The sequence below is a fragment of the Coregonus clupeaformis genome, chromosome 2 (assembly GCF_020615455.1).
Source record: "Coregonus clupeaformis isolate EN_2021a chromosome 2, ASM2061545v1, whole genome shotgun sequence".
NCBI classification, from domain to species: Eukaryota; Metazoa; Chordata; class Actinopteri; order Salmoniformes; family Salmonidae; genus Coregonus; species Coregonus clupeaformis.
The window spans coordinates 16,034,400-16,058,206 of NC_059193.1; the positions used below are offsets into that span (position 1 = coordinate 16,034,400).

The window sequence follows — 23,807 nt, forward strand, 5'->3', positions numbered from 1 at the left end:
ATGCTACATGTTGTTCCCAACACGCAGCATATTATTCACATGCTACGTGTTGTTCCCAACACGCAGCAAATTATTCACATACTACATGTTGTTCCCAACACGCAGCAAATTATTCACATACTACATGTTGTTCCCAACACGCAGCATATTATTCACATGCTACATGTTGTTCCCAACACGCAGCATATTATTCACATACTACATGTTGTTCCCAACACGCAGCATATTATTCACATACTACATGTTGTTCCCAACACGCAGCATATTATTCACAGCCTGTTGTTTGCCTTCATATCCAGCAGAGAGAATAGATTATGGTTCACAGAGCCCCAAAATCTCACAATGACATTGCAAAACATTTGAGAACATTTCCTCTACATTTTTTAAATATTTGGATTGCAATGTATTGGGCAGAATGGGAAACACAGGCCTCCGAACTTCCTTAGAGAGAATCCTTTGCATTTCCTGTTCCATATAGCTTGAAGTTGCATTAAGTGTATGATACAATGGTAAACACGTCCAGATGTGAGGATGAAATGTTGTCCTCTCTCTCACCCCCTACACTATACTATATGATTACATACCTTTACCACGTGATACCGGTGACTTCATTACCGCACAAATCATGAGTTGCTGACACGGTTAACTTAACCCTGACCTTGAATGTTGTGAGTAGAGGCTTACAGTATGCTATTTGTTTTGTGGGTAGAGGCTTACAGTATGCTATTTGTGTTGTGGGTAGAGGCTTACAGTATGCTATTTGTGTTGTGGGTAGAGGCTTACAGTATGCTATTTGTGTTGTGGGTAGAGGCTTACAATATGCTATTTGTTTTGTGGGTAGAGGCTTACAGTATGCTATTTGTGTTGTGGGTAGAGGCTTACAGTATGCTATTTGTGTTGTGGGTAGAGGCTTACAGTATGCTATTTGTGTTGTGGGTAGAGGCTTACAGTATGCTATTTGTGTTGTTTGTAGAGGTTGACACTATTGGGGAGTGATACAGTATGCCATGGTTACGAAACTGACCTCCATTTGATTCCTCCTCACAGGTTCCTCCATTCAGACAGGGGTTACTGGCACAGCTGTTCATCCTGACCAGGTTGACGCAGCACTGGTAGACCCCAAACACCCTCCTCCTCCCAGGCCCATTCCAATCCTTATCCTCCGCTGTCCTGATGGGCTCCCCATTCAGCTCCATACCGTCCAGGCAGCCTGCCAAGCCTTGTGCCTGGGTCTGGGTCCTGGCCTGGGTCTCTCTAGAGGTGGTGGTGGTGGGAGAAGAACCAGGGCCAGGGGGGCCAGCGAGGATCAGAGTCCCATGGGGCTGCATCAGATGGCAGGGTTCAGAGAGGACGATCTGGGCTGAGTGAACGTGGTCCAGGGTGAGTCTGAGGATGGTGCCGTTGACCTCCAGAAGGACGTGGTGCCACCGCCCGTCTGACACCACCGGGGCTGTGTGGATACGCAGGGAACCCGGGAGCGTGTTGCCACAAAGGTACATGAACCTCAACTCTCCACCCATCAGCTGTGAAAGATAATAGAACAGTGTTCATATACACGCTGGTACAACTATCCATCAGCTGTGAAAGATAATAGAACACTGTTCACTGTTGGTAAACTTGTATAGAGACAGTGGAAGAGAACACAACGCATCAGCCACAATGTAGTTTGATGCATTTGGCAGATCATTTGTGTAAACTGGAAATAATAGAGGTCTAAGAATCGATCCCTGTGGAACACCACATTTGATTTTAGGGGTTGCATTTTTTATTGACCTGCGGTTTAAGAAGACAGGCAGCTTGTTAATATTGTGTGGGAAGAGTACATCTCTTAGTTTCTTCACCATGGACGATGTAATGTGAAGTGGTTTGTGGGCTGAAAGTAGTTAGAGAAGCATCAGTTCTTCCGAGAACTGGTGGAAGCAACTCCTTCAACCTTTAGTTTTGGAATGCAAGGTCATTTCAAACATCAAGACCCTCCACGGCATCATCCAACCCGACATTATCGCCATCTCAGCTGTTCCAACCCGACATTATCGCCATCTCAGCTGTTCCAACCCGACATTATCACCATCTCAGCTGTTCCAACCCGACATTATCGCCATCTCAGCTGTTCCAACCCGATATTATCGCCATCTCAGCTGTTCCAACCCGATATTATCGCCATCTCAGCTGTTCCAACCCGACATTATCACCATCTCAGCTGTTCCAACCCGATATTATCGCCATCTCAGCTGTTCCAACCCGATATTATCGCCATCTCAGCTGTTCCAACCCGACATTATCGCCATCTCAGCTGTTCCAACCCGACATTATCACCATCTCAGCTGTTCCAACCCGACATTATCGCCATCTCAGCTGTTCCAACCCGACATTATCACCATCTCAGCTGTTCCAACCCGACATTATCGCCATCTCAGCTGTTCCAACCCGACATTATCGCCATCTCAGCTGTTCCAACCCGACATTATCGCCATCTCAGCTGTTCCAACCCGACATTATTGCCATCTCAGCTGTTCCAACCCGACATTATCACCATCTCAGCTGTTCCAACCTGATATTATCGCCATCTCAGCTGTTCCAACCCGATATTATCGCCATCTCAGCTGTTCCAACCCGAATTATCGCCATCTCAGCTGTTCCAACCCGAATTATCGCCATCTCAGCTGTTCCAAACTGATATTATCGCCATCTCAGCTGTTCCAACCCGATATTATCGCCATCTCAGCTGTTCCAAACTGATATTATCGCCATCTCAGCTGTTCCAACCCGATATTATCGCCATCTCCAACAGTTCCGGTGGCATGCATTGAAACATGTATCTTTTGGGGCTTCCCGAGTGGCGCAGCGGTCTAAGGCACTGCATCGCAATGCTTGAGGCGTCACTACAGACCCGGGTTTGATCCCAGGCTGTGTCACTACCGGCTGTGACCGGGAGTCCCATAGGGCGGCACACAATTGGCTCAGCATCGTCCGGGTTAGGGGAGGGTTTGGCCGGGGGCGCTCTAGCAACTCCTTGTGGCGGGCTGGGCACCTGCAGGCAGACTTCGGTGTGTTTCCTCCGAAACATTGGTGCGGCTGGCTTCTGGGTTAAGCGGGTGGGTGTTAAGATACGCGGTTTGGCGGGTCATGTTTCGGGGGACGCATGACTCGACCTTTGCCTCGCCCCGAGCCCGTTGGGGAGTTGCAGCGATGAGACAAGATTGTAATTGGATCGCAATTGGATATCACGAAATTGGGGAGAAAAAAATAAATAAGAAACACATTCTTTCTCGTGGCTTCTTTTGCAAAATAAAAAAAACTTTTCCTCATTAATCTACACACAATAGCCCATAATGACAAAGCAAAAATAGGTTTTTAGAAATTGTTGCAAATAAGTTGTACAAAAATACTGAAATATCACATTGACATGAGTATTCAGACCCTTTACTCAGTCCTTTGTTGAAGCACCTTTGGCAGCGATTGCAGGCTTGAGTCTTCTTGAGTATGACGCTACAGGCTTGGCACACCTGTATTTGGGGAGTTTCTCCCATTCTTCTCTGCAGATCCTCTCAAACTCTGTCAGGTTGGATGGGGAGCGTCGCTGCACAGCTATTTTCAGGTCTCTCCAGAGATGTTCGAACAGGTTCATGTCAGGTTCATGTCCGGGCTCTGGTTGGGCCACTCAAGGACATTCAGAGACTTGTCCCGAAACCACTCCTGCGTTGTCTTGGCTGTGTGCTTAGGGTTGTTGTCCTGTTGGAAGGTGAACCGTCGCCCCAGTCTGAGGTCCTGAGCGCTCTGGAGCAGGTTTTCATCAAGGATCTCTCTGTACTTTGCTCCGTTCTTTCCCTCTATCTTGACAAGTCTCCCAGTCCTGACGCTGAAAAACATCCCCACAGCATGATGCTGCCACCACCATGCTTCACCGTAGGGATGGTGCCAGGTTTTCTCCAGACGTGACGCTTGGCATTCAGGCCAAAGAGTTCAATCTTGGTTTCATCAGACCAGAGAATCTTGTTTCTCATGGTCTGAGAGTCCTTTAGGTGCCTTTTGGCAAACTCCAAGCAGGCTGTTATCTGCCATTTACTGAGGAGTGTCTTCCATCTGGCCACTCTACCATAAAGGCCTGATTGGTGGAGTGCTGCAGAATGGGTTGTCCTTCTGAAAGCTTTTCCCATCTCCACAGGCGAACTCTGGAGCTCTGTCAGCGTGACCATCGGTTTCTTGGTCACCTCCCTGACCAAGGCCCTTCTCCCTCGATTGCTCCCCAGATCTGTGCCTCGACACAATCCTGTCTCGGAGCTCTACGGACATTTCTTTCGACCTCATGGCTTGGTTTTTGCTCTGACATGTACTGTCAACTGTTGGACCTTATATAGACAGGTGTGTGTCTTTCCAAATCATGTCCAATCAATTGAATTTACCACAGGTGAACTCCAATCAAGTTGTAGAAACATCTCAAGATGATCAATGGAAACAGGAGGCATCTATACTCAATTTCAAGTCTCATAGCAAAGGGTCTGAATACTTACAGTACCAGTCAAAAATTTGGACACACCTACTCATTCCAGGGTTTTTCTTTGTTTTTACTATTTTCTACATTGAAGAATAATATTGAAGACATCAAAATTATGAAATAACACATATGGAATCATGTAGTAACCAGAAAAGTGTTAAAGAAATCTAAATATATTTTATATTTGAGATTCTTCAAAAAGCCACCCTTTGCCTTGATGACAGCTTTGCACACTCTTGGCATTCTCTCAACCAGCTTCACCTGGAACTATTTTCCAACAGTCGTGAAGGAGTTCCCACATATTTTGAGCACTGGTTGGCTGCTTTTCCTTCACTCTGCGGTCCGACTCATCCCAAACCATCTCAATTGGTTTGAGGTCGGGGGATTGTGGGGACCAGGTCATCTGATGCAGCACTCCATCACTCTCCTTCTTGGTAAAATAGCCCTTACACAGCCTGGAGGTGTGTTGGGTCATTGTCCTGTTGAAAAACAAATGATAGTCCCACTAAGCCCAAACCAGATGGGATGGCGTATCGCTGCAGAATGCTGTGGTAGCCATGCTCTTAAGTGTTCCTTGAATTCTAAATAAATCACAGATAGTGTCACCAGCAAAGCACCCCCACACCATAACACCTCCTCTTCCATGCTTTACGGTGGGAAATAGACATGCAGAGATCATCCGTTCACCCACATCGCGCCTCACAAAGACACGCCGGTTGGACTCCAGACCAAAGGACACATTTCTACCAGTCTAATTTCCATTGCTCGTGTTTCTTGGCCCAAGCAAGTCTCTTCTTATTATTGGTGTCCTTTAGTAGTGGTTTCTTTGCAGCAATTCGACCATGAATGCCTGATTCACATAGTCTCCTCTGAACAGTTGATGTTGAGATGTGTCTGTTACTTGAACTCTGTGAAGCTTTTATTTGGGCTGCAACTCTGGGTCTTCCATTCCTGTGGCGGTCCTCATGAGAGCCAGTTTCATCATATCGCTTGATGGTTTTTGCGACTGCACTTGAAGAAACGTTCAAAGTTCTTCAAATGTTTCGTATTGACTGACCTTCATGTCCTAAAGTAATGATGGACTGTCGTTTCTCATTGCTTATTTGAGCTGTTCTTGCCATAATATGGACTTGGTCTTTTACCAAATAGGGCTATCTTCTGTATACCCCCCCTACCTTGTCACAACACAACTGATTGGCTCAAACGCATTAAGAAGTAAAGAAATTCCACAAATTAACTTTTAAGAAGGCACACATGCATAAGCCTTGTCAAATAGTTATACATGTATTAGAGCGTATTTGACAAGTGCTTGATTAAGCTTACATGCTGACTAGAACAGGCGTGCGCATGTTGATTTTGTCCATCCACACCAGACGCGATCACGTCAGGCAGTAAGTAGCTGTACGTCAGGCAGTAAGTAGCTGTACGTCAGGCAGTAAGTAGCTGTACGTCAGGCAGTCCGTAGCTGTATGTCAGGCAGTAAGTAGCTGTACGTCAGGCAGTAAGTAGCTGTACGTCAGGCAGTAAGTAGCTGTACGTCAGGCAGTCCGTGGCTGTCGTCAGGCAGTCCGTAGCTGTCGTCAGGCAGTCCGTGGCTGTCGTCAGGCAGTAAGTAGCTGTACGTCAGGCAGTAAGTAGCTGTACGTCAGGCAGTCCGTAGCTGTACGTCAGGCAGTCCTACGGACTTTCAACAAGACAAGCTACTTACTGCCTGACGTACAGCTACTTACTGCCTGACGTACAGCTACTTACTGCCTGACGTACAGCTACAGACTGCCTGACGTACAGCTACTTACTGCCTGACGTACAGCTACCCGCTACTGCCTGACTGCACTGCCTGACGTACACCGACTGCCTGACGTACAGACACTGCCTGACGACAGCTACTTACTGCCTGACGTACAGCTACTTACAGCCTGACGTACAGCTACGGACTGCCTGACGTACAGCTACGGACTGCCTGACGTACAGCTACTTACTGCCTGACGTACAGCTACTTACTGCCTGACGTACAGCTACTTACTGCCTGACGTACAGCTACGGACTGCCTGACGTACAGCTACTTACTGCCTGACGTACAGCTACGGACTGCCTGACGTACAGCTACTTACTGCCTGACGTACAGCTACTTACTGCCTGACGTACAGCTACGGACTGCCTGACGTACAGCTACGGACTGCCTGACGTACAGCTACTTACTGCCTGACGTACAGCTACTTACTGCCTGACGTACAGCTACTTACTGCCTGACGTACAGCTACAGACTGCCTGACGTACAGCTACTTACTGCCTGACGTACAGCTACTTACTGCCTGACGTACAGCTACTTACTGCCTGACGTACAGCTACGGACTGCCTGACGTACAGCTACAGACTGCCTGACGTACAGCTACTTACTGCCTGACGTACAGCTACTTACTGCCTGACGTACAGCTACGGACTGCCTGACGTACAGCTACGGACTGCCTGACGTACAGCTACTTACTGCCTGACGTACAGCTACTTACTGCCTGACGTACAGCTACTTACTGCCTGACGTACAGCTACGGACTGCCTGACGTACAGCTACTTACTGCCTGACGAACAGCTACTTACTGCCTGACATACAGCTACGGACTGCCTGACATACAGCTACTTACTGCCTGACGAACAGCTACTTACTGCCTGACGTACAGCTACGGACTGCCTGACGTACAGCTACGGACTGCCTGACGTACAGCTACTTACTGCCTGACGTACAGCTACTTACTGCCTGACGTACAGCTACTTACTGCCTGACGAACAGCTACTTACTGCCTGACATACAGCTACGGACTGCCTGACGTACAGCTACTTACTGCCTGACGTACAGCTACTTACTGCCTGACGTACAGCTACTTACTGCCTGACATACAGCTACGGACTGCCTGACGTACAGCTACAGACTGCCTGACGTACAGCTACTTACTGCCTGACGTACAGCTACGGACTGCCTGACGTACAGCTACAGACTGCCTGACGTACAGCTACTTACTGCCTGACGTACAGCTACTTACTGCCTGACATACAGCTACGGACTGCCTGACGTACAGACTGTACCAGACGGACCTGACGGGAATCAACTCCAGTTAGGGAAAAATCTAATTCATTGTGTACACCAACTGCGTCCCAAATGGAACCCTCTTCCCTACTCCCTATTTAGTGCACTACTTTCTACCAGAGCCCTATGGGCCCTGGAGGTGGGCTAGCTCCCCGCGGGAGGTGTTTATGATCAGAGGGTGTCCTCTACAGCCACTGTGACTAGTAGCATTAAAGACTATCTGCTTCTTTAACGTGTCTTTCTAGCACGCTTCTCCTTGATAATAATAGATCTAAGCTGTCACTATTGTTAAAGGCTTTAGGGGTTTTAACTGACAAGTCCCCTTTTCTTCTTTCTCCACAGGCGGTTTTGTTCAAATTGGCAAAATCAATTCCATTTCAAAGGTAATTTACTTAAAAGATGTGGAATTAATGAAAAAGATTTAGCCGGTGATCGGTGAGTACAGTAGGTCCTCAACTTCATTTCCATTTCAGACATTTCTGAAGGATGGACACTCCCCTTTTATTTTAGTTCAGAATATTTATGAGATTTGGGAATTGATAAGAATTTGTTCAAGGTGCGGTAAAGCCTAACTCTCAAGGGAAACACATAAATCGTGTCGGTATCTTCTGACGAAGCCGCTGTGAAGTAAAGGAGGAGGAACGAAACGGAAAAGAAAAAGTACATTCTTGGATAACCATGTTTAGCAATTCCTTTTGAAGCAATTTTCTTACAATAAAAAAGCCCCATGTGCCAGGAATGTAAAACACAGTGGTAGGCCTAAGCATGGAAAAGCGTGAACAAACGTAATATTCTATCTATTGCGTGTATTTCAAGTGCAGGTCAAAGAGTTTCATCTGAGCACTGAGGATCCTTTATCCCTCTCATCAAAATATACAATCATTTAATATTCCCTTTAAACTTTGTGGTAAACCTACATCAGCACTAAGCTGACTCTAGCTCAACATTCCAAACCCCAGCAACAATTAGCCTACGTACCAGATCTGTTTTTTGTGATGTCTTGCCAACTCTTAAACTTAAGTATTCAACTAAATTTAAATTCCAGAAGGGTCTGAAGAATGTGCTGGTCCTTTTTTTATTTAAACTCAGAGTATTGAGTTTGTCAAGGCAGAAAACAGATCTGGGACCAGGCTATGAAAGAACTGATGGAAACGGGGACATGGAGATGGAGACAGCCCTCACCACAACACGGTTGGATCAGTTAAAAGTCCCATTGATCAACTGACACAGACAAAGCCAGCCGAGTGACAAATATGATAAGAGACCAGTGTGATTGATCCTGGAATCCACACCGGAATGTTCTCTTCCGGATAAACACAGCCCTCTGATATGCAATCAGGCATTTAGATTAGGGCATATGTAAACACTATTTGCTACAGTACAGCGGGCCTGCCAAGGAAAAGGAATATGTTGCTTTTATGATCTCTGATAATAACGCAGTGCATTACAATGTACAATTGTATGCATGAGACTGTAGAGCACTGATGTAAAATGGGCTGTAAATCAAAATTGAACTGATTGAATGAGCTACGAGAGACTGCAAAAAGCAAATAAAAATGTGTGTTTCTTCATCTCTGATAATAATTAATGCATGTGAGCTTTACAACACCTTCAAGGTCCCCCAGTTGGTTGCATTGGTATTCATGACAATGCCTTGTTGCTGGACGGTCTTGATGCGCAGAGAGAGACGGAAGTTCGGATTCTCCTCCTCCTCCGTCGGGTACAGGTATTTCAGATAGCCATTCCCGTCAAAACTCACAGCGGACTCTGAAGTTGAAAAACAGCGTAAATTATAAATACGATTTGTGTGATTTCATCAAGAACATGTCTAATTAACATGTAGGCCTAGTATTCAAAACATTTTGGATGACTATCCGGCCGTCAAATTAGGAATAAAAAAATTATCAAATCTACTTGATCAAACAGAATTTCATGTTCATACAAATGTTCATACAAAATCCCCCAGATTCCCCTTGTGTATTTTTTATTTCAACCTCAGATCTCCCATGGCGCTTTCCTGGAGATATTTGGTTTGTTGAGGCTTTGGGTTTAGCCAGAATAGTCTAAATAAAGGAGGTGATAACCTCAATGGAATACCTCCACTAAATATGTCTGCCAGGCAGACAACAGAAGACCCACAACAAGCAGATAATCACTAGTACTATCCTGGAGGCCCCTAGCTGCCTTCTGCACCCAGTTAATCCCCATAGGAATGTGAGGTGAGTTAGATCATGAAGGGGGTGACTTCAGGTACCTACTGAGATCCTAGAGAGGTAGGAGCCTATTTGACAGATAGGGTTCAAACCCAGGTCTACTGTGTGCTAAAAAAAGTGTGCCTTAGCCCACTATACCAAAGCCTAGGCATTGACTTGGAGAGCTAATGCAATTCTTCACATCTCAGGCACGTCTCACTCAAGCTTGATAAGTAACCTTGACGAGCCACCAAACCACCTCCGTTACACCTACCGTTGCAGGAGCAGACACTCTCCCAGGTGTGTTGTGGGGTGATGAAGCCGGCCCTGGCTGTGGCGTAGTGGCTCAGCCTCTCCCCTCTCATCTGGACTGAGTTCCTGCATCCTCTAGGAGGGCATTCTGTCCCTAGACACCCATTATGACGCACCCTGAGAACACTCAGTCCCAACGAGTCTTCTATGTCAGCGATGATCCCCGCCAGCCGGTTGGTTGGTAACGGTTCTACAGTTCCACCATGCGGCCTCCATAGCAGCAGAACCTCCAGGACCAGGGAGTTGGGTTGCTGCTGTAGGCTCACCAGATGGAGGTCTTGCCTGGCTATACCCAGGGCTGTGCTGAGGCTCCTCTGGAGGCCTCTCCAGTGGTCCCCCAGGAACTCCTCTGGGGAAAGCCCAACCAGCTGCAGAGTGAGCCCTGCGTCCAGGGCCTGCTGGGTGGGTTTCCACACATGGACCTTCACCCCGGCCCACACGCTGAACTTCCCATCGGAGACGCTGACATTGAGGGAGTAGAGACCAGGTTTCAGGTCTTCGTCGGCCCAGATCTTCCCATCCACCAGGTCCACAGAGAACCTGGAGAGGCCTCCAGAGGGGCCTGAGCTCGGCCCTGGGTCTCCCCCATCGGGAGACTCCGAGACCAGCTTGTAGTATAGGATGTCGTGCAGGTCCTGGTCGGAGGCATGGAGCTTGCCTATGACTCGGTTGGAGAAGCTGTCTCCTGTAGTGGTGATGAAGACTTCCAGGGGCATCACAGAAGGAGGGTACTTGCTCTGCTCAGTGACGTTGATTTTCACCACGCAGATGGAGGAGAGAGGAGGGTGACCGGTGTCTGTCACCTAAGGTAAGGACATGAATAGAAGCATACATTATCTAATGTCAGTATCCGCTAGTATTGTGTATGTATATAGTTTGACTCCATTTTGACATCCCAAATAACCAGTGGGCATGTATAGACTTCAGATAAACCGATTACAACCAGGTAAATATGTTTTGCCTGCAGGGATCCGTTTTTGTTACAGGAATATTCAATACCTGTATTTTCAGTAGGTGCTGTGGCTTGATCTTCTTCTTCAGAGGGGCAGAGATGGACAACAGGCCTCCCTGGTCTACGTGGAAGCGGCGGTCCTCGTTCCCAGACACGATGTGGAAAGTGAAGGGAGGTCCATTCTGAGTGGTGTCTCTGTCTGTGACCACCAGCTGGAGGATGCTGCTACCAATGGCCTCGCCCTCCTGACAAGGAACATACGGTACCATCATTAGTTATGTAATCATGCTATCATAGAAACTAGGTCAAGCCTTCCATGACACCTCGTTCCACAAGGGCCTAAAACAAGACAGCCCCTAATGATTTTACCACATTGCAAAAACTTGCTGATCGTGATCTCGTCTCGAAGAGTGAAAAATCTAAAAAGCTTCCAGTGAATGCCTGAAGTTTCCGCCTGCCCTGAATGCTACAGTGCTGAGTGCTGGAAAGCAGATGAGCTCATACCATAGTGTGTATGCGCAATGTGCAAGCACACACACACCTAACCTTCTCCTCAGATCGTTCCATTTCAGCTGGAACAGGTCATTGAACCAGAGTGCCGTGTTGGCAGAGATATGGGGAGGATGATGAAGGCCAGTGATGAAGATGCGCCTAGTGACTTGCTGACACCAGCCTTGCGTGTTGATTCAATATGGCATTGTCCGGATGGACGGCCGTGTATTTGCATCTCGCACCATTGCCGTGGCAATCTCTGGGATGAGACGTTCCCACGGAAGTCCTGGGGTCACTGACGCCAGTAAATTAATGTTACTGCGTGAATGAAATTGTCATGTTTTGGATTGTTTCAAGAGTTCATAAAGAGCTATGAATTTTTGATATATATTTTATTGCACTGTAAGTGCTATGGAGTTATTGTTACAGAGAGACTGTGTTATTCTGTTTGTTGGACGGCGGTCCGTTCAAAGAGGAGCGACACAGATGTGGGCTCCTATTATTTAAATTGGGTTGATTAGATTAGAATCTGGATGTGTTGTTCCTGCCTATTGTCTTTACTAGCAAAGAGCTACGAAATGTAAATTAAGGTTGGGGGTGAGTTCCTGCTTGAATTTGGTTAATTCAGTGAATTTCCTCATATTTTTAGAACTTGTTAGCAAGCTCCTGTGTGTATCAGACATGTGTAACCACGTTAAGTCTTATTTAGTTGACAGTAATTTACTCTGAGTAGTCTGTAATGTATGATGTATTTCATGTACACTGTAATTGTTTGCGTGTTAATTCTTTCATAACTAATAAATCCTATTAGTTGAATTGAGTGAATGCATTCCTCGTTTTACAGAGTCATTCTTTGATTGCCTTTACGCTCATAATTTAGTAGGAATATCGGTGGTTATTTACACTATACACATAGCATATGCTTTGGTTCCACCTGGACATCTCTGATCTACTGATCCTCAATACATTAATGCTAGAACATTGGGTCGCCAGGATTAGTTTAGATTTGTATCTCAGATCAAATAACATTTTATTTTGTCACGTGCGCCGAATACAACAGGTGTAGACGTTACCGTGAAATGCTTAGTTACGAGCCCTTAACCAACAACACAGAGTTAAAAAGCATGAAAAAAACGAGTTTCTTAATAATAACGTAATGCATAACGGTGGAAGATTGACATGTTCATTACAGCCACACTGAGTTGGTGATGGAAGGCCTTGACACATGTTCATTACAGCCACACTGAGTTGGTGATGGAAGGCCTTGACACATGTTCATTACAGCCACACTGAGTTGGTGATGGAAGGCCTTGACACATGTTCATTACAGCCAAGGAAGGCCTTGACACATGTTCATTACAGCCAAGGAAGGCCTTGACACATGTTCATTACAGCCAAGGAAGGCCTTGACACATGTTCATTACAGCCAAGGAAGGCCTTGACACATGTTCATTACAGCCAAGGAAGGCCTTGACACATGTTCATTACAGCCAAGGAAGGCCTTGACCAAAGCCTCTAGATCCTGTTGCATTTATTCACATCATAATGGAGTCAGATTGATGAATGTAGTGTATTATATTCAACATCATGGTGCTTTTTTTTAAACCAAATACAGCTTCAAATACTATTTGAAATCTTAAATACGTTTATTTTTTTATTTTTTTTTTTTTTTTTAGTCATTTAGCAGACGCTCTTATCCAGAGCGACTTACAGGAGCAATTAGGGTTAAGTGCCTTGCTCAAGGGCACATCGACAGATTTTTCACCTAGTCGGCTCGGGGATTAGAACCAGCGACCTTTCGGTTACTGGCACAACGCTCTTAACCACTAAGCTACCTGCCTGTACTTTGCTCTAGTCTGCCTGAAGTACCAGATGGGTGGGGTTTCCGGTTTAATCCGTTAAGCCAGGTAAACTCAATCAAGCCCAGGTGAAGTATTTGAAATGATTTTGAATAGTATTTTAACCCTGGTCTGAAAGAGGATGAACACACAGAGTGGAGGTAAATGGTGTGACTTTTCCAAGTCAGCCAGAGAGGAAAAGCAGGGAGCTGAATTGGACACGTGTTGACGACAAAGTAAAGTCACTCACCCTCAGTTTGAGGTACCTGGGAAAACAGAAAGTTCCCCTAAAGTACCACAGTCCAGGCCAAGATTTACAGTTCTGTTATTAGCAGTGTTCCCTTTCAAGCCATCACAACACCAATAAACTGCTCTCCCTTTCTCCCTTTACGACTCTGAATGGCCCTGAGGAGGTCAGGAGACGCCTTCGGCAAGTTAGCAGACCGTCTTATGATCTGCATGTGTTACTGGGGAAACGACCAGCAAGGCTTTTGAGCACCAAGAGATGTATATTGTAAGGTAGAAGAGTCAGGAAGAGACGTCTATTGTAGAAGTCTATTGTAGAAGTCTATTGTAGAAGTCTATTGTAGAAGAGCCAGGAATTGTACTATTTGTGACAAAGGGAAATGGTGCAAGGCCATGTAAACACGTTTTCTTAACAATATATCAAACTGAAAGACTCACGACATGTTGATATAACTTGAAACATGATACACTACATGACCAAAAGTATGTGGACATCTGAACATCTCATTCCAAAATCATGGGCATTAATATGGAGTGGGTCCCCCCTTTGCTGCTATAACAGCCTCCACTATTCTGGGAAGGCTTTCCACTAGATGTTGGAACATTGCTGCGGGGACTTGCTTCCATTCAGCCACAAGAGCATTAGTGAGGTTGGGCACTGATGTTGGGAGATTAGGCCTGGCTCGCAGTCAGCGTTCCAATTCATCCCAAAGGTGTTCGATGGGGTTGAGGTCAGGGCTCTGTGCAGGACAGTCAAGTTCTTCCACACTGATCTCAACAAACCATTTCTGTATGGACCTCGCTTTGTGCACGGAGGCATTGTCATGCTGAAACAGGAAAGGGCCTTCCCAAAACTGTTGCCACAAAGTTGGAAGCACAGAATCGTCTAGAGTGTCATTGTATGCTGTAGCGTTAAGATTTCCCTTCACTGGAACTAAGGGGGCTAGCCCGAACCATGAAAAACAGCCTCAGACCATTATTCCTCCTCCATCAAACTTTACAGTTGGCACTATGCGTTGGCAGGTAGCGTTCTCCTGGCATCCGCCAAACCCAGATTCGTCCGTCGGTCTGCCAGATGGTGAAGTGTGATTCATCACTCCAGAGAACGCGTTTCCACTGCTCCAGAGTCCAATGGCGGCGTGCTCTACACCACTCCAGCCGACGCTTGGCATCGTGCATGGTGATCTTAGGCTTGTGTGCAGCTGCTCGGCCATGGAAACCCATTTCATGAAGCTCCCGACGAACAGTTATTGTGCTGATGTTGCTTCCAGAGGCCGTTTGGAACTCGGTAGTGAGTGTTGCAACCGAGGACAGACAATTTTTACACGCTACACGATTCAGCAGTCGGCGGTCCCGTTCTGTGAGCTTGTGTGGCCTACCACTTTGCGGCTGAGCCTTTGTTGCTCCTAGACGTTTCCACTTCACAATACCAGCACTTACATTTGACCGGGGCAGCTCTAGCAGGGCAGAAATTTGACGAACTGACTTGTTGGAAAGGTGGCATCCTATGACGGTGCCACGTTGAAAGTCACTGAGCTCTTCAGTACGGCCGTTCTACTGCCAATGTTTGTCTATGGAGATTGCATGTCTGTGTGCTCAATTCTATACACCTGTCAGCAACGGGTGTGGCTGAAATAGCCGAATCCACCAAATTTAAAGGGTGTCCACATACTTTTGTATATATAGTGTATTTCTCTTCTGATCCTCCTATGTCATTACAAATAAGTACAATGGGTATTTTACTGTAACATAAAAGTCATTGAGTAGTTGTAAGATGGCAGGTCTAATTTACAAACTAATGATCAATACTGTCTCGGCACTGTCCACACCGGATGCTAACCGTTAACCAAGCCCATTGTCTATTCCTGGTTGGTGAAGCTCTCTTTAGTTTCACGGTGGTGGATGGATGTAGCACGCTCACATTTTCTCTTTCAATTGATAAGACCATCTCATGCTCAAAAGTCTTGTGAATGTACTATTGTATTTGCCTGAGTTGAGTACGGAAGTTCACCTGTGGAGACTCGCCTCCATAACTGTATTGTATCCCGTTATACCCTGCCTCTATATTGGATATAACTAACTCCCCAGTGGTCTAAGGCACCGCATCGCAGTGCTAGCTGTGCCACTAGAGATCCTGGTTCGTATTCCAGGCTCTGTCGTAGCCGGCAGCGACCGGGAGACCCATGGGGCGGCGCACAATTCGTCCAGGGGAGGGGATGTAGCTCAGTTGGTAGAGCATGGCGTTTGCAACGCCAGGGTTGTGGGTTCGATTCCCACGGGGGGCCAGTATGAGAAAAATATAATAATAATGTATGCACTCACTAACTGTAAGTCGCTCTGGATAAGAGCGTCTGCTAAATGACTAAAACGTAAATGTTAACTACCCTTATTTAGTCTAGTAAAACCTTTAATGAATTATTTGTGGCATTGAGTTCATTGGGTTCTTGAGATTTCAGAGCTCGATGACGTTTCAGAATGAGAACATAGTAGTTGATTGTTGATTAAGATTGTTGATATAGGGCCTCCTGAATGGCGCAGCGGTCTAAGGCACTGCATCGCAGTGCTTGAGGCGTCACTACAGACCCGGGTTCGTTCCCAGGCTGTGTCACAACCGTCCGTGACCGGTGGCGCACAATTGGCCCAGCGTTGTCCGGGTTAGGGGAGGGTTTGGCCAGGGGGGCTTTACTTGGCTCAGCGCGCTCTAGCGACTCCTTGTGGCGGGCCGGAGACAGAGTGTGTGTGTGTGTGTGTGTGTGTGTGTGTGTGTGTGTGTGTGTGTGTGTGTGTGTGTGTGTGTGTGTGTGTGTGTGTGTGTACCTGAAGGACCAGGTTGTGTTTGATCTGGGAGAAGATAGGTGGGTTGTCGTTGACATCGGACACGGTTAAGGTCACTTGGACCGCGGTAGACAGAGGAGGGTCTCCCTCATCAGCTGCTTGGACCGTCAGAGAGTAGTGAGTGATCTGGGAGAGGGAGAGAGACCAGTTAGATACAGGATATTAGTGTTCTACTACTTTCTTCACTTCTTTCTCTTAGCTCCTAGTAGAGCAAAGGGCTTCAACAGTGCATCTCCAGGGAACTTTATTCCAGGTGATTCCTTCCCATATAAAAGCCCAAACTAAACCCCCCTCACCTCCTCTCTGTCCAGTGTAGCCCTGACTATGATCTCTCCACTGCGAGGGTCGATGCTGAACTGCCCCTGAGGGTCTCCGCTGGAGATGGAATAGTGGATAAGGTTGTTCAATGGCCCATCCAGGTCGTTGGCTGTCACCTTGGAGTGAGAACAGAGGGGAAGGAGGGCAAAGGGGCCGAAGAGGAGAGGGGGGAGAGAAGAGGAGAGGGGGTTGAGAGGAGAGATGAGGGGGAGAGAAGTGGGGGGAGAGAGGTGGGGGGAGAGAGATGAGGGGGAGAGAAGAGGGGGAGAGAGATGAGGGGGAGAGAAGAGGGGGAGAGAGGTGGGGGAGAGAAGAGGGGGTTGAGAGGAGAGGAGAGGGGGGGAGAGAAGAGGTGGGGAGAGAAGAGGGGGTTGAGAGGAGAGGAAACAGTAAGCCTCATTGAACTGAGCTGCTTGGCTTTTATTGACACCAAATGAAATGACAGTCTTATTAATATTAACCCAACCAAACTGCCATTTTCTATAAGTACTTAAATGTGTTGCTGTCCAAATGCCAAATTCAAATTCAAAACAACTTTATTAGTCCCCTGAGAGAAATTACTTGTCATTGAACACATTGAATGGTGTATTACAATCACTGGTTTCTAAAGTGACAGTTGACAGTTGAGAGTGACAGTTGACAGTTGAGAGTGATAGCTACCTGCATCACCACATCGCCAGGCGACAGGTCCTCTGAGATGTCAGCTCTGTAGTCTCCCTGTCCGAACACGGGCGCGTTGTCATTGACATCTGTGATGTTGATAATCACCATGGTGATGTCGCTCAGAGTCGACTTGCCTCTCGTCCCCTCCACTGACAGGTAGTATTCACGGCACAGCTCAAAGTCTAAAGAGCCATTCACAGCCAGAACACCTGAGAAACCCACAACACAAACCCTATTCATTTATCTGACAGCTTTGTTAACTTGGTCCTCTACACACTACCACAGCTCTGGGTTGACATGTGGGTTTTGAGTATATGTTCTGAGCCTTCAAAAAAATAGGAAAATTACAGCGATTTCCAAAGATGAACACAGCAATATAATTAATTCATCTTGTGGTGCTCTTTAATCACAAACGAAACGCTGACATGTTTCCACCTTGTGGTTTTTTTGTCAGCTCTTATCTGATTGTGTGTGTTCTGTTTCCAAAAAACAATAAATCTGGTGATTGGCCTCGCAGTCAAACAGGTGTTGGGTGCTACCTGTAAATAGTACCAGGATGTAGAGACATGGACATTCTAAAATGTACATCTGTTCCAGCCCAAGGTAACTACAGTACCAGGATGTAGAGACATGGACTTGAGCAGATTGGAGTTTTCCTTTCTACTTTGTTCCAAGGACAGCTCTGCCTCAAGGTCAGAAATAATTCTTATTGGTTAAGTTAAAGGAAGTCCATAGCAGGAAGGTGTCTGCCATAATATTGGGTATGGATCGTGATTTTAGAAATATTCGACATTTGGCTAGTCTCACTTTATCTGAACATCCCTTACTGTAGCTATGGTTACAAAAGCCACAAAGTGCAGCTGTACAGTACATTGGATTTATCTATTGCTGTTCTGTACCCTGGTGGAAACCTGCCACTGCTCTCGTATTCGTTCTCTCTCTCTCTCTCTCTCTCGCTCTCTCGCTCTCTCTTTAACTCTCTCACCCCCCTCTTGCTCTCTCTCACTCACTCTTTCACTCTCTCTCTCTCTCTCTCTCTCGCTCTCTCTTTAACTCTCTCACGCCCCCCCCTCTCTCTCTCTCTCTCTCTCTCTCTCTCTCTCTCTCTCTCTCTCTCTCTCTCTCTCTCTCTCTCTCTCTCTCTCTCTCTCTCTCTCTCTCTCTCTCTCTCTCTCTCTCTCTCTCTCTCTCTCTTCTCTCTCTCTCTCTCTCTCTCTCTCTCTCTCTCTCTCTCTCTCTCTCTCTCTCTCTCTCTCTCTCTCTCTCTTTAACTCTCTCACCTCACTCTTTCACTCTCTCTCTCTCTCTCTCTCTCTCTCTCTCCATCTCCTTCCCTCCATCTCTCTATCTCTCTGCTACAGAAACAGCCACATGTAAATGGGGCAGAGAGAGAGATAATTTCCTGGTTTCCTGGGCCGTCTGCCAGTCTGGTTAACACACTTCATTAACATAAGACAAGATGACAACATAACAAGTCATAACTGCCACATTCCTCTTAAAACCCCACTAGGTTACAACATGTGCGATAACATCACACAGGTACAATTCTCTGTTTTGTTGAGCTAGTTAAAGACTTCTAGAGCTAACCCTCACCTTGTCTGTTTGTTGAGCTAGTTAAAGACTTCTAGAGCTAACACTCACCTTGTCTGTTTGCTGAGCTAGTTAAAGGCTTTTCCTAGAGCTAACCCTGCCCAGACGCTCACCAACATCCACAACATCACCCCTGGCCAGACGCTCACCAACATCCACAACATCACCCCTGCCCAGACACTCACCAACATCCACAACATCACCCCTGGCCAGACGCTCACCAACATCCACAACATCACCCCTGCCCAGACACTCACCAACATCCACAACGTCATCCCTGCCCAGACCCACCTGCTCACACCCCCATCTCCAGCGCCCGCATCAATCTCCGCCACATTACCTCAAACTGCACCATTTAGTTTCTCTCCGTCGCCCATACACTTTCAACATTTTGATAATAAAGCATTTGACCTTTCCATTGTGTTAACGACAGAGAATTGGTTGATTTCCAGTTTTTTCAAGTCTATGTTATGTCAAAATGATTGACAAAAAAAGGATTGTCCAACCCATCGGGTATTTCACTGCACCCTCATATGCCATGTCAATGTCAACTCAAATGACTCCCTTAGTTCTCATTCAGGTACTTTTGAGAGTGATTTTACATGTACATCTGCCAGGTGTTTTTCTAGAAGGGATATAGCTTTTTCAAAATTGACTTTTCGTAGCATGTTTAGGAGAATGAACGTAGCAGGTTAGGATAACTAGGTTAAGGTTAGGAAAAGGGTAAGGGTTAGCTAACATGCAAACCAGTGACATCAATTTGGCAGTGACATCAATTTAACCAAAGCTGTATCCCATCTAGACATGACCATCTGCCAGGGTTTGGATCAATTTGAATTGAAGTCAGTAAATTCAGGAAGTGATTTGAATTTAAAAAAACAGCTTCTCCTTTTCAGCTTATTGAGAAGTCGTTGAAAATAGATGCCCTTTTTTGGAATTTCAGTTTACTTCCTGAATTGTCTGACTTCAACCCTGACCTCTACTCATGCTCATGTTGGACCTGTGCTAGCAAAACAACTGTTGGAGGTGCCACCAGATTGTCACTGATGTCCCAATGAGAAAAGAGAAAGTCTAACATCATTTATTTTTCTACCTAAAGAAAACAACCCAATGTACTGTGTTATATTGCAGGGCTCTGCTCGGAAGTAAGACAACAAAGAGAATCACAAATTCAAACTCATTCAATCCTAAACTAGCTAAGACCAAAGTAAAAAAGAAAATAACATTAAGCTTCCAAGTCTGTCTCCATTGATAAAACATATAATACATAACATTAAGCTTCTAAGTCTGCCTCCATTGATAAAACATGTAATACATAACATTAAGCTTCCAAGTCTGTCTCCATTGATAAAACATGTAATACATAACATTAAGCTTCCAAGTCTGTCTCCATTGATAAAACATATAATGCATAACATTAAGCCTCCAAGTCTGTCCCTATTGATAAAACATATAATACATAACATTAAGCCTCCAAGTCTGTCTCCATTGATAAAACATATAATACATAACATTAAGCCTCCAAGTCTGTCTCCATTGATAAAACATATAATGCATAACATTAAGCCTCCAAGTCTGTCCCTATTGATAAAACATATAATACATAACATTAAGCCTCCAAGTCTGCCCCTATTGATAAAACATATAATACATAACATTAAGCTTCCAAGTCTGTCCCTATTGATAAAACATATAATACATAACTAAAAAATATACTTATTTACTTTGACACGTAGCAATGGTAACAAAACAACTGTGTGGTGGGACGATTGCTCTTGGGGTGGAACTCTTGGGGTCCCCCTGTAGCTCAGTTGGTAGAGCATGGCGCTTGCAATGCCAGGGTTGTGGGTTCGTTTCCCACGGGGGGCCAGTATGAAAAAAGTATGCACTCACTAACTGTAAGTCGCTCTGGATAAGAGCGTCTGCTAAAATGACTCAAATGTAAAAATGAACTATGCACAAGTTGATTAAGCTGCTGACAAGCCCGGCTACTGAATGGTTTGACAACTAACACAGAGATTGGTTTGGCTCAGTCCAACCAACCTCTATGAGACTCCTGCTCTGCTACGGTAGATCAAAGCAGGGAGAATTTGTAATGAAGGGACACCAAGAGAAGTCAGGGAGAAAAAAGTAGGTACAGTATATGTGTCAGTGCAGGACCAGGCAGTATAATACAGTATATAGGTGCGTGTCAGTGCAGTATAATACAGTACTGACTACTTTATACTCATCCAGAGTGTCTGATTGCTTTACAGTGTATATCAACAGCACCTTTACAAAATCTTATCAAAAGTGCACTGGCAGTGACAATGTACTTTCAATAACTTCTCTGCCTCGCTTTGCAATACTGCTCTGAAGTCAATAGAAAGCAGATCTATCTCTGCCAAAACATTCAAGAAATGGCACTATATATTGCAGTCAGCAGCACGACCAGGTGAAGAGGTATTTGCTATACCCTTTAGCTTTGCATCAACCTCATTAGTGGGCTTCTCTGCCTGCTGCCAGTTATTTCTTGCTGATGTGGGTGTATTTTTTAGGGTTCAAAATGGTTGCGCTTCATAAATATATTAATTTGCACCAAATAAATGCAAATAAACTTTATGAAACCTTATGGAATCTCACAGAACCTTAGTAACCCATGGAACTCAAAGAAGGGATGGAACCGAACTTTACCAGTTGCTGGATGCAGGAAGAACCTTCCCCTCTCGTTGCCGGAGACGATGGAGTAAACAATGGGTTCCAGCTCGGTCCCGTCTCTAGTGAGGGCAGAGACGCTGATGACCTCTGACCCTACCAGGGTGGATTCTGGGATCTGGGCGGAGTACTCCTGGCTCAGGAACACCGGCTGGTAGTCGCTCAGGTCGACAACGTGTACCGTAACCGTGGCGACGGAGTACAGTTGTCGGGGAAGCCCCCGGTCTGTGGCTTTGACCTTGAGTTCAAAGGTCGATCGGGTGTTTTCGGCCAGCGACCTCTCCAGGCGCAGGATACCGGAGAACTCTTCCAATGAGAAGTGGCCGCTGTTGTCCTCGAGTAGAGAATACTTCACCTCAGAGTTTATTCCTGCAGAAGTAGAGAAGAGAATAGGAGTCAGTCTGGTTGTCCTGAGCAGAGACTATTTCATATAGAGAGAACACTATCTGGCTACTATTATCTCTATGGTATTTCACCTCAGAGTTCATATCTGCCGGAGGAGAAAATAGGAATTATCAGTCTGGTTGGTTTAGCACCACGAGTTTGGGTTTCTTCCAAAGTATGCTAATCACTAGGTAGTAACTTAATATATAGCTAGGAGTTAATGGCCTTATCAAAGCTGTATCAAAACAATATGCGAGCTGCAATTATGAAGAAAAATTTAATAATAAACAGCCATAATAAACAGCCATAATCAACAGCCATAATAAACAGCCATAATAAACAGCCATAATAAACAGCCAAACGTCCATAATAAACATCCATAATAAACAGCCATAATAAAGTCAAACATCCATAATAAACATCCATAATAAAGTCAAACATCCATAATAAACAGCCATAATAAACAGCCAAACGTCCATAATAAACATCCATAATAAATAGCCATAATAAACAACCATCATAAACAGCCACAGGATAATATATGATTAGATATGTGTCTCTGCACCTACAGGAGTGGCCCTGTTCCTCAGTAACGATGCCTCTCTCTCTCTCTCTCTCTCTCTCTCTCTCTCTCTCTCTCTCTCTCTCTCTCTCTCTCTCTCTCTCTCTCTCTCTCTCTCTCTCTCTCTCTCTCTCTCTCTCTCTCTCTCTCTCTCTCTCTCTCTCTCTCTCTCTCTCTCTCTCTCTCTCTCTCTCTCTCTCTCTCTCTCTCTCTCTCTCTCTCTCTCTCTCTCTCTCTTATTTAACTTTTATTTAAGCAGGGAGTCATGCTGAGACCACGGTCTGTTTTGCAGATGAGCACTGCATGAACACATCATGAAACAACAATTACACTATACAAATCTATGTACACATCAATAACATAATACATGAAAAGCAAACACTAAAAGCAAAACACAATCATATGAAACAAACATATTCTTTAGTAAAAAGGCCCTCTAACATCTGCCTGAATTGCCCTACAGGCACCAACTCAAACAATTTTAAGGACTTTTGGAGATCATTCCACATGAGAGGCGCAAAACAACAAAGAAAAACTGATTCAGCTAACTCAGTGGATGTTGAAGGGATCTCCACGCCTCTAACTTATACATCTGAAGGTTAACAATGAGGTAAGGTATGCAAGAGGGCTTTATAGACAAAAAGAATACAATGCATCGCTCTAGGAGACTTCAAAGAGGGCCAGCCTGCTTTCTGATACAGAATGCATGCGATGTGTCCTGAACCTGCTGCCCGTAATAAAGCGTAGTGCACTGTGGTAAACTGCATCCAATGGTTTCAGTGTATTGGCAGCTGTATTCATATAGATGGTGTTGCCATAGTCTAAAACCAGAATGAATGTTGACTGAATTATCTGCTTTCTGCTATTTGACAAAAGACAGGACCTGTTCCTATAGAATAATACTATTTTAATTCTTAATTTCTTAACCAACTCATAAACATGTTTTTTGAAAGATAGCTTTTCGTCAATCCAGATGCCCAGATATTTATAAGCAGGGACACGATCAATAAGGGGCACCATCCAAAATTACATATGCATAAATTAGTGATGCGCTTGTTGACTCATAACCCACAGTTCCGGTGGTTATATCCGCAGGGCGGGCGGATTTATGGTCATGAACTTTTGTGTGGAGGAAGGGCGGTTGGGTGGCGGTCA

At 45.5% G+C, this 23,807-nt stretch overlaps 1 protein-coding gene across 1 annotated transcript in view; it reads right to left on the reverse strand.

Moving 5' to 3' along the window:
* Nucleotides 1–23,807, reverse strand: part of LOC121530835 (protocadherin Fat 2) — a 76,449-nt gene that overhangs the window by 8,714 nt on the left and 43,928 nt on the right. Inside the window, exons 17-24 of the mRNA XM_041836102.2 lie at nt 21,686–22,075; nt 17,420–17,631; nt 16,738–16,875; nt 16,424–16,567; nt 11,078–11,275; nt 10,041–10,881; nt 9,184–9,341; nt 1,025–1,523 (exon numbers count right to left, since the gene is read on the reverse strand). Of these exons, the coding sequence (XP_041692036.1) occupies nt 1,025–1,523; nt 9,184–9,341; nt 10,041–10,881; nt 11,078–11,275; nt 16,424–16,567; nt 16,738–16,875; nt 17,420–17,631; nt 21,686–22,075 (2,580 nt within the window). The remainder of the gene's footprint in view (nt 1–1,024; nt 1,524–9,183; nt 9,342–10,040; nt 10,882–11,077; nt 11,276–16,423; nt 16,568–16,737; nt 16,876–17,419; nt 17,632–21,685; nt 22,076–23,807) is intronic.